Source organism: Perca flavescens, chromosome 9, assembly GCF_004354835.1.
Source record: "Perca flavescens isolate YP-PL-M2 chromosome 9, PFLA_1.0, whole genome shotgun sequence".
NCBI classification, from domain to species: domain Eukaryota; kingdom Metazoa; phylum Chordata; class Actinopteri; order Perciformes; family Percidae; genus Perca; species Perca flavescens.
The window spans coordinates 33,995,194-34,007,160 of record NC_041339.1 but is presented as its reverse complement, the minus strand read 5'-3'; the positions used below and the strand labels follow the sequence as shown (position 1 = coordinate 34,007,160).

The 11,967-nt window shown below is 45.5% G+C and overlaps 1 protein-coding gene across 1 annotated transcript; it reads right to left on the bottom strand.

Moving 5' to 3' along the window:
* Positions 1 to 1,988: 1,988 nt before the first annotated feature.
* Positions 1,989 to 4,068, bottom strand: mafaa (MAF bZIP transcription factor Aa). The gene has a single exon (XM_028587386.1). The coding sequence runs from the start codon at positions 3,418 to 3,420 to the stop codon at positions 2,464 to 2,466; it is 957 nt and encodes a 318-aa protein (XP_028443187.1). The 5' UTR covers positions 3,421 to 4,068; the 3' UTR covers positions 1,989 to 2,463.
* Between the last annotated feature and the right edge of the window lie 7,899 nt (positions 4,069 to 11,967).

Genomic DNA, 11,967 nt, shown 5'->3' with positions numbered 1-11,967 from the left:
ATTTACCTTTCACAAATATGAACAAAATCATTTATCTAGCTATGAATAATAATTCATAGGGCTATGTTATAAATAAAAAGGTTATTTAATGGGCTGTTGGGCTTTTATTTTTATTTATTTTTTCATAAAGCTGCGATGAAAGTCAGCTGGCCTAAAATAAGAAAAGACATTTGTGAGATTCTTACATAAACCCACAGCTTCAATTATTTAGCGGCAGGAAGCCTTTTTGTTTGTTTCAAAATAAAACCTTTTTTTTTCTTTCCCTGTAACAATGACGGCAGCAGGCAGTGTGACAGAGTTGGGACAGAACTTTTTATTAAACATTATGAAAACAAGATTCTCAGTAACGTTCCACTTTGTAGGTTTTTCACTTGTTGACACGTTAGGACACGTTCATTGAATAAATATAGAAATCATATGTACAGATATACATTAACAGCACTGTGCAGAAGTTTACTCTCCTGTTTATGTCTCGCAGTAATTCATGATGTCATTGATTTTGTAAAAATGACTCAAATATGAAGTCACATCAAACCAAAAGAAATAAAAAAAAATTAAAACAGAAAGTTACTGAAGGGAAACTGTTGTTGCCTCATTTTTTCTTATTTATTTTTTTATTTTGAAAGATAAGATCAGATGGCGTTGCAAGATGCATTTTGATCGTTTTTGTTCTTCTGGCTCACATCATAGATGGAACGTTTTGGAGAGCAATACAAAATAGGATTTGCGGTTGTTTTTTCTGTGGCATTTGGATCTAAATTTGGATCTTTCCAGCCTCTCTCTTTCTCTCTCTCTTCCTGCAGCTTTTCGCCATCCAACAGGTCCAGTCTGAGCATCGGACACTTCTGCACAATATTGCACATATATCTAGGCAGCAGAAACACACACGAACCAGGGATTTCTTGTTAGAATAATTGCATCCAGTTACTCCAAGAACAGTCAAGCTCTACCAGCAGACAAAGTCTCCTCTTTTCAAAAACAACCAAGCATCCTCCTATCAGACAAAAGATCCTATTAAGACACCGGGCTGCAGAATGAACCCGCAGGCCCTAAAAATTCTCGTCTACAAATATCCAAAGTAAAAAAAAAAAAAAAAAACCATTAAACTAAGTATTTTTAATCATCGGGTTGGTGCATAGAGTTTTAGCAGCGAATGCAATCCATGTCCATCTAATAAATGAAGCTTTTCGCTTCATCCCAAATTTACATCCAGGTTTTTAGAGAGTAACAGATCAAAAGGTCCTATCAGTAGAAAACAAAACGCTCGTCCAGTTTGATCTCTTCTTAGTGCAGTATAGGCTCGCTTTTGACATTACACATGTTCAGTAGGAGGAGGATACCATAGACGATTTGCATGCTGTAACATACAAACATTTTGTATTAAGACATTTTTCGAATAATCCAAGCAACGAAAGCGGTTTTTCATTAAAAAGAGAGAGAAAAAAAGGGGTTAAAATAAGACAAGGTAACTGGTTTTCTCTACACATTATGTACAGGTGGAAATAAATACAGTCTAAAATCTGGCTCAGTTAATCTCTTTTTGTCGTTTTTTTTTCTTTTCTTTTTTTAAAACAATAGAAAAATTGATTGAAAATAGCAGTTAAAGACGCATCCATGTTTCGCAGTAGCAGATTGTTTTTCGTCCGCAGTCCTTGCACCTCTCCTGGGGGGGGCTTATGGGGGAAACATTTTGTGTGTTTTTTTATTATTTTGTTGTAGTTGCATATACCCAGGCCTTATTGATGGTACGGAGGACGGAGGAAGAGGAGAGGGAACCGTGGGCCATGCTTTCCATACATGTGGGAGGATTCTGGGAGATGAAGGAGGTTACCATACATGTCCTGCATGCAGGGTTGCAAATAGGGACGGGGAACTATAGACTTGCAATATTGAAAAGGTCTCTTCTCTGCATCACAGCCCGCCTCGATGTCACACAAACAGTCTTGTTGATCTTTCTGGAGCCAAAAAGAGAGGCGGGGGGAGGATGGGGGGGGGGAGGAGGGGGTATTGCTTTTTCTGCTTCTATTTCAGTCCAATCTGATCCTTTAAAAAAAAAAAAACATCTTTCTTTCCCCACTTTTAAGACAAAAATCATCTCTCTCTCTCTTTCTCTCTGAATTAAGACAGTCATTTGAAATGTCAGAAGACTTCTGACCTGCAGGTGCTGTTGCACCAGAGAAAAAAAGTCTACGCAGACTAAGTGATCCCATGTGCCCACCTGACAGGTGAGCGTGTACAGAAGTTTAGCCAAAACATATTTAAGACTCGACAATGCTCACAAGGATTACTTTTGTGCGCATCTAATGCGTTATTTGTTTGCTTGTGTTATTGAAGTCTTTGTCAAAGGGAAGAACTGTAAACAAAATACAAAAACGCAGAAAAAAATATATATAAATTAATGCAACAAGGACGTTTAGGTGGGATTGTGTAATTCAGAGTCTATGCTACCAATCGTCCAGTCTCTCACATGAAGAACTCGGCCTGTTTCCCGGACGGATCTCTCGTGTTCGCGGCTCCGCCGACAGAGTAGGTCCGGCTGGCCAGCTTCTCGTATTTCTCCTTGTAAAGATCCCTCTCCTTGGCGAGGCGCACCACGTCCTGCTTCAGCTGCTCCACCTGGGTCTGCAGGCTGCACTTCTCCGTCTCCAGCATGTGCCTCTGCTGCACGCGTTTGAAGCGGCAGGACTGCGCGTAGCCGCGGTTCTTCAGGGTGCGCCTCTTCTGCTTCAGGCGGATCACCTCCTCCTTGCTGAAGCCCCGCAGCTGCCGGTTCAGCTCCCGCACCGTCATGCTGACCAGCTGCTCGTCCGAGAAGCGGTCCTCCAGGCGCGCGTGGTGGCCGTGGTGGTGATGGTGGTGGTGGTGGCCCTGGTGGTGGTGGTGCGCAGCCGAGGCCGCGGACAGGTCATCCCCGACCGCGTACTGCTGCCCGCGGAAGCCCTCGTAGGCCTGGTGGTGGTGGTGGTGGTGGTGCGCGTTCCCGATGAGGGCCTCCACCGCGTCCTCCGGGGTCAGGTTGAGCGCCTCGGGGTTGATGTGGTGCTGGTAGCTGGGGATCCAGTACAGGTCCTCCAGCTGCGGCTTGCCCGCGCCGCCGCCGCCGCTGTGATTGTTGTTGCCCCCCCCGCCGTTGCTGCTGCTGTTGCTGCCGCCGCTGCTGTTGATGCCGCTGCTGGTGAGGCTCTGGTTGGGCTGGGCGCCCGGGCTCGGGGCGCAGAAGCTCGGCGACGAAGGCACGGACGAGCAGGGGGTGCTGATCGGGGTGGAGGACAGGGAGCCCGACGGGAGGCGGTGGCAGTAGCGCTCGGCCTCCGGGGGCTCCTTCTTCACCTCGAACTTCATGAGGTCAAAGTCGTTGACGTACTCGATCGCCAGGGGGCTGTTCGGCAGCTCCGCGCTCATGGCCAGGTCGGTAGCCATGTCAGTCCATGCGACGACTCCTGCCCTCACAGCCAAACCGACGGCGGGCTGCCCTCTCGGATACAGATTGCGAAGAGTAATAACAGCCTGTACGGTGTGTATGTATGTGTGTGTTTATATATATATATATATCTATATATATATATATATATATGTATATATATAGACACGTGCACAGAGCTGCTGCAGGTCCGGCGGGTGGGAGGAGAAACTTATTAAGGCTGCTTGTCCCAACTTCTATAAATAGTGGCGTGAATATACGTATGCATGTACATGAACTTGTACACCTGCCAGTTTGCCTCCGCTCGCTGCTCTTGTTGACAACGTATCCCCAGGTCAAATGCACGCAGCTTTAATACCAGGAGGAGCCCCCCCGGGGGTCGGCTGAAACTCGAGCGCGCGGTGAATTTGGAGACACCAACCTGTCTTGTCCTCGGTCACCCCTGCAGCCCCCCTTACTTGCCTCCTTGTGATTGACTGTCCTCGGTTTCTAATCGGTCGAGTGACTCGAACAGACCCCCGTCTCCTCCGCTCGGTGTGTTGTTATAAATATTTTCCAAGCATCCTTCTTCGCCCTCCCGCTTTTTATAGGCTACAACTTGATCATGAAGTCCAGAAGCAGAGCGGGTGGGAGAGGGGGGGTGGGGGGTGGGGATGAAATCACTGCAGCATGGCACCGGATTCAAAGTTTCTCACACAATCAGATCACAGCGCACAGGCGTGCGACAGGCGTGCGTAAAAAGTGTGCCAGAAAAAAAGAAATGTCCCAGGAATCCAAATATCCAAAAAATTAAAAATGGAATGACATAAGTTTTCAAAGTTCACATGCATCTGAGATGAATCAGAAGTTGCAGGTAGTGCTCCTACTTTGAGAGACAGGAGAGCGAGGTCCCCCACCGTTGTGGTGCTCGGTCCAGATATTGTATTCAAAGCAGCGGGTTACTGACAGCTTCGGTCCCCACGGTCCTGGTCCCCCTCACCGGGGCGCGCTGTTGACCTCACGTGTTGATGTGTGTAATATTATGCAAGAGGTGATAAATTCCAGTTGGTTTTCTCTCTAACGGGCCCCCCTTACTTTTCTAAGAGCTCCACGGTGCGAGCAGAAAGTGACACTGAGACGCTGCGAGGCAAATGTGCTCTTATAAAGACGGCGTGGCCCGCGACCCTCCTACACAGAGGTGCGGCGGGCCAATGGGAGGACATCACAGCATTTGCGTTCTCCTATAGCAAAGGCTCCGCTCGGGCACCGGGCCGTCCGAGCGGAGCCGAAGGGAGCGCGCAGGCAAGGGGAGAACAGGTGCAGCAGATCCCCCCCTCTAGTGACCGAGCACATGCTACTGCACGGTCCCGAGTAAGATGAGAGCTCCGGTGGTTTACCCAGAGAAGGAAAGGTTTACTCGGAAACAGAGAAACCGTTTTCACCGTTTCAGAACTGCGTGTCAGGTGCGTAATAAGGATGCGTTTAGTGTTTAGACTACACCACGAAGAAAGAAAAGGACTCCAAGGCTGTTCATTTATGGTATTTATCAATGAATCAATTCATAGGGACTTAGAAGTGAATATATTGTATATATATTTGAGTATTATGCAACTTTATTTTTTCGAATTCTGTATTTAATTATCTATGTTAGAAGCTTTTCTATGTTATCATAGTCCACACATTGTAAAAAGTTTTATAGCAAATTCAAGTATTATATAGCCTACTTAGCATAAGCGCAATATTTAACTTACATTAGGAAACTTTTTCAGAAAGTTACATAAATCCAGGTTATTATTATTATTATTTTTTTTTTGCAGTAATATGTTGGTGTATGAGGTTCATGCCTCGACGCAGAGGTCCAGGTTTCGACTCCGACCTGTGACGATTTCTTGCATGCCCCCCCTCACTCACCTATAGCTGTCCTGTCCATTAAAGGCGGAAAAGCCCCCCAAAAATAATCTTTACAAATTAAAAATTAAAAAATTAAACCATGATCAAATTAAGTGGCCAAATATGCATGCCACATGAAAAGGAGAAGGAGTAGCTGTCACTAATGTGGTCCTGTGTAGTAATACAAGGACAAGCTATGTAGGCTACAGCAAATATATACAAATATAGTTATAAACTTGTTAAAGATGAACTAGCCTACTAGAGCCCGCTACTACTACATGTTATTAATGTGAATGTATTAAGGCAAAAGATTAAACGTGGCTCCAAAATCAACCACGTTGCGCCTTATTAGCTTTATTAAAAACAGCTTAATGTATCTATCGGACTCATGGAGGTCTCGGAGAGGAAGCCCGAGGAGGCTTCTGACACCACAAACTACCAGATCTATCAATGCGGATCGATTTAAGGCCGCGCGCCCCTTCTGCCAAAAATCAATCGGCATTTCCGCGAGGCTGAGGAGGCCGCGCTGTGGCTGCGCGCGGGTTAAGTATGATTGGATAGTCCTGGCGGTGGTCTCCGGGCTTTTCATTAGCAATTAACCACAGATCGCATCCCGTCTCATCTCCGCGGAGCGACGGGTAATTAAGAGAGAGAGAGAGAGAGAGAGAGAGAGAGAGAGAGAGAGAGAGAGAGAGAGATGGAGAGATAAAGACAGAGAAAGAGACAGAGAGATAGAAAGAAAGAGAGAGATGGAGAGTCAGAGAGACAGAGAGAGATAGAGATAGAGAGAAAGACAGCAAGAGAGAGAGAGATAGAGAGAAAAAGACAGAGATGGAGAGATTTTTTTTATTTATAATTTGTACAATTTCACAACTAAATAAAGTGCTAATGCATTAAAATCTCAGTTTGTTTACCAATAATATCATCCAGTAAAAACCACAGAACAAACTATATCATCAAAACACCAAGGCTCTTTAAAAGCATCGATGTCTCCCATGGGTTTATACAATCTGAAGAGATGGAGAGAAAGAGATGGAGACAGATGGAGAGAGACAAAGAGAGAGAGAGATGGAGAGAGAGAGAGACATGGAGAGAGAGGGAGAGAGAGAGAGAGAGAGAGAGAGAGAGAGGAAAGGACAGAGGTTTGGATTGGAGCAGAAGCTTGAGCAGGATGTTGATGGTACCATGGGACACGGCTGCACCTGACCCGTTTAGCCTTTTCAGCAGCACCCCCCCCAGAGTCCCATCCACCCACCGATATATGAGTGATATATCTGCGTTATAAAGCGCCTATCTGCGGGGACAGTAAGTTTAAGTTGGTCAGATGTGAACAGGAAAACCTTGCACAGCTGCTGAGCTTAACTTCCAGTCCGAAATGGCCATGAAATACGCTCCTCAAATCTGCTGGCGAGGATGAAAAGAAGAGTAGCCTATAGAGATGAAGGGACGGAAATCATATCGAGGTATTTTAAGTTTAAGTCATAAAGAGGGGTATTTCTTTTTTTTTTTAAATCAAATAAGCAGGAGCTGGCCCTCGAACGCCAAGCTAAGCAGTCTGCATTGAAACGCCACCTTTAAGAAGATCTGCTGTGGTCCATTCATTGTCAGGGGAAGGGGAGTGTCTGCGGCCGAGGGCTCCAGGCATACATTTTTTGAAGTCAGGGTTTTCATTGTGCCTTTGCATATTGGGACTTCGCTTGCAAGTGCACTTCTACCGATTTAAGCAAAAACGGACATCAGCAAGGTGGAGGATCGACGGCGAGCTTTGAGCCAAAGGTAGCCATCATCCATCCCCCTCCGAAACCAAAGAGGGGACCGGCTCCACCGAGGTGGCTCAGGGTTATCTGAGGCCTGGAGTTTTTTTTGTCCCTGGCGTTAAGTCACTAATGCCGCTGTGGAGGAATCAGCTTTAATTGTGTGCAGGGATGTGACACGCACGCACGTATGCATGCATGTGCACGGACAAGCGAAGCTAACAGGAAGGCTTAGTTTAGAAAAGCAGCAGTTTCACCACATGTAGGAGGCCTCGCCTGAATAGAAATCCCGTTTGTTCGCCGGGGCGATGAAAAGACTTGCGGTCTCAAAGAAGCAGGGGAATGTGACGGCACAGAATCTGGGCTGAAAGGAGGCAATGTAGAAAAGTGAACTTAACTGGTGTATCACACAACGGGTGTTACTTTGGTAGTTTCGATCACAGTTTGTTTCGGCGAGGACAGCACTCACCGAAGATCAGGGAACAGGGTGACATCAGTGAAGCTGGGAGACGGAGACTAACGTGAAAACTACAAAGACTGGACAACAACAAAGGTGAAGTTCCCACCATCGCACACAGATGGGTTCCGCTTCGACTGTCCGAAAACGAAACGGGAACAACTAAGTAACACAAAGACAACAGGGTGATTTGCAGGGGATGGGACACACAAACCCATTCTTCATAAAGACCATCTCTTTTATTTATACTGCAGTCCACTCCGAAAGAGGAAAGACGCGAAGGGAAAATGGGAAACTTGGATGAGATGTCTTTATATAGGCTACACAGGGTTCAACGTTCAAGTTCAGGGCTGCAACTAACGATTATTTTCATAGTCGATTAATCTGTTGATTATTTTCTCTGGGCTATAAAACATCAGAAAAATGGTGAAAAATGTGGATCAGTGTTTTCCCAAAAGCCCAAGATGACGACATCGAATGTCTTGTTTTGACACAACTCAAAGATATTCAGTTTCCTGTCACAGAGGAGAGAAGACACTAGAACATATTCACATTTAACAAGCTGGAATCAAAGAATAAAAAAATAAAAAATGACTCAAACCGACTAATCGATTATCAAAATAGTTGGCGATTAATTTAAAAGTTGACAACTAATCGATTAATCGTTGCAGCTCTAGTTTATTTATTTTTTTACTCGCCCCGTCAGACAAGTGACAAAAAAACTCTACTCGCCCGAAGTCCAATTTTTTTACAGGCAGTGTGGTGGCCCAATGGTTAGCACTGTGGCCTCACCGTCTTTCCGGGGCCTTTCTGTGTGGAGTTTGGATGTTCTCCCCATGTTGGCGTGGGTTTCCCCCGGGTGCTCCAGTTTCCCCCACCATCAAAAAACATGTACTAGGTTCTCCAGTCAGTTCCCTTGATCAAGGCACTGGCTCAGATCTGGAGTTGGTCCCTGGGCCCCGGCGCTGTGATTGGCTGCCCACTGCTCCCTTGAGAGATGGGTTAAATGCAGAGAATAAATTTCGCTCCATGTATGTGTATGTGACAATAAAGTACCTTTACCTTTTTACTGGCCCCTAAACGAATTGTGGAGGAGAGGTTGTCGGCAGGTCCTCTTAGCTGCCACGCAAGCGAGATGCTGCTTGCTTTTTATCGTGGCACTCCGGCATTTGTTTTCTGAATGAATGAGTTCCTTTAAAATAATAATCCTTGTACTCAAACTTGCGGCAAACTTCCCAAAACACTGTAGTTTGTTTTTCATCGACACCCTCTACCGCCACCCGAGAAAACTCTCTTCCACGATGCTTGAAACACTCTCTCCCAATGGTCCCAAAGCTCTACGTTCCCACATCCAAAGGGTCCCACAGCTCTATGTTCCCACATTTCTAAGAATTTATTTTCACTGAAAATGAGGCCCTATGTTCCCACATTTCTAGGGTCAGGGGCAAAATAAAGATCAAATCTGATACAAATTCGTGAAAAAGGAAATGTGGGAACATAGGGCCTAATTTTGGAAAAAAATCGTAGAAATGTGGGAACATAGGCCCGCTCCCGGAGAGAAAAGGAAAAGATGGGCTGTAAACTGTGCAGAGGGTTGGAGGAGAGAGAGGTGGACTTCAGGTGAACTGTTTTTGATCAGTTTAGGTTTTACACGTGTTGTTAAAGGTAGTGATTCTAAAATATATGTTTAAAATAATCTCAATAAGAAAATCAGGGGGGTTTGGGATAAATCCTTGTGGGTCTGTACTGGTCCGATGGGGGTTAACCCTTGTGTTAAAATGTTGTTTTAAAAAAATATCTCAGAAATATAGGGTTCTTTCAACCAAATTGCCCCCGAAATGACATGGATGCATGCATGTAACGTTGTGTGCAACCCATGCACAACTCTTCGCAGGTAAACTGAATGATTACTTTCATTGAATTTTGGGTGTTTTGTTAACTGGATGCTTTGTCCATTAATAATTCCTGGATGGGAGGAAAAACCGATCCAGGAATGCTTTAAACCAATCACAATCATCTTGGGCGGCGGACAGAGCCACGGTGCCTCTGCAAAATAGCCTCGGAAAGGAACTTGTTTTGGTGGAACGTGTGTACGTTCAAAAGTAGTTTTAGTCGTGCGACAGAAAACTCCGATTGGACAGATAGTCTAGCTAGCTGTCTGGATTTACCCTGCAGAGATCTGAGGAGCAGTTAACCACAGTCCTCACAAATCCACCGCAGTTTAAACACACACACACAAACCGGTCTTTATCAAACTCTCCAACACACACACACACACTCTCACACAAACACACACGATGAAGAATCACAGTTGACCTTTCTTTTTGTCTCTCCGAATCTACGTGGACAGATGATTTCTCACCTTCTGTCTTCTCTCCGTCTCATGCGTTCTTACTAAAAAATTGAAATATTGATCTTAATTAGAGTTTGCCGAGCTCAGCAGCTCGCGTTGAGGGTTTTAGACAAGAGGCAGCAGACATCTGTCTAAGGCACTTACGCCTTCAGCGCAGGAGTGGAGCAACGTGGGTGAAGAGGAGGAAGGGGGGAAAAAAAAACGTGTGGTGAGAAGAGTGATGGCTCCCTGTCTCCTGCCTTTTCTGAGAAACATGTCGAGCTCTCCATCTCCGCTCGCTGCTGTCAATACATCTGAGAGAAGAGAACTGAACAGTCGCCAACACACACACCCACACACCCACCCACACACACACACACACACACACACACACAGTATGTATTCAAGTGGCAGTATGTGACCATCTCTACATGAACTAAAGTTTTCAGAGTTGCTGCACAATCCTCAAGCCACTGATCTCTCCCTCATGTTAGAGGTCAGGTTCTCAATAAGGCTGATGCATTCGGAAATGCATACACCGCACAAGCATTTTTATTCTTCAAAAGGAGCTTTGTGAAAACAAACTGGATCTTACTACTACTTCCAAAAGTAATGAGAAACTAAAAGGGCACTCGAGAGCACAGACCTCTGTCAAGGCCACCCAAATGAAAATGAAGTTGTGTATCCTCCCTGGGACTCGGATCCGCTCCAAACGGTAATGGCTTCTTCCTTGGCCCATGCTTCGCCCTTCCACCGAGTTTCATGAAGATCTGGCAAGGAGTTTTTCCGTAATCCTGCTAACGGACAAACCAAACTGAACCGACTGCTTTCTTTCTGACCCCACAGTCACATTAGCTTCAAAAGAGAGCGACATGCACTCGCTTGTGGGCGCTCCTGGGCGTGCCTAGCCTACTCCTGGTTGCTTGGCAACAGTAAACAGAAATTCTCCGGTTCTACCTTCGAGCACGTCTTAAAAGTTACTTCGGAGGTATTGTTAAGTCACCAGAACGATGCTTTTGGATTTAAAAGTATTTATTTCTCGATAAAAGTAACAAAATAAATGAGATAAAATGCCAAGCATATCATAAATACAATGTCCTGAAGCGTTTTCCGCCATCTTGAATTAGTTTCCCTCGACTCGAGCCACTGACATACGTCACACTGCCCTCACGCTACCTTTACTCCGATTGGCAGTCGCTTTGTCGCATCGCTCAGCATTTGCATAAAATAGACTTCTTGTCTATTTTGGCCTGTCGCTGGTAAACAGCCACTCCCATTGAAAATGAATGGCAGCCTGTCGCCTTGTCTCGGTCTCTTGTAGCTAATGTGACTGTGGGGTGAGAGTGAGGTGAGAGGACTGATGTCCGTCTCATATCTGGATGTATAGCCTAACTTAACTTATCGCATAAAGACTGGAAGCAAGGGGAAACAGCTAGCTCTGTAAAAACGTGACAACGAAAAATCAGCTGTGTGCAGTTATTGTGTGCAGCTTCCCTTACTGTAAGTCCTCATGTTGCCAGGTTTGATACCATCGTCCCTGCACACAGACCAAAAACCAAAACTTCACAGAGCTGGCAACTAGCCTTTAACACGGTTGGACCCCAGACTGACACGTAAACCATTTCTAGGCATTAGGGTGGACGTAACATCACAATCAGATGTGCCATATTCATAGACTGAATATGAAGAATGGCCACAGCATCGGTGACGTCACCCATTGGTTTGTGGACTGCCATGTTGGCGCCAGGAGTTAGCATTTTGGCCATCGCCATCTTGGTATTTTGGGGCCAGAAGTGACCTTATTTAGGCAAAAATGGGGAGAATGGTCAAAGTTTAAGATAAAAACACGTATAACATCCTAAAACAATTTCAGGTGTATTTTAATGTGCACGGTGTCATGGTTAGCATCGCTAAGGCCGCGTTGAGACTGTCTGCATCGGCTGGCCGACAAAAACGCAGGTCTTTTTATTCATTTTGAATGGCGGAAGTGTGTTTAGGCTGCGGCAAATCGCCACACAAACAAAAGTTAAGACCGACCATAGACTGTATAATATTAATGGACAGAGCATGTGTGGAGGAGCTGCTCACACTCTCCGCTAGGTTACACACTTTCACTGGCAATCAAATCATAGCC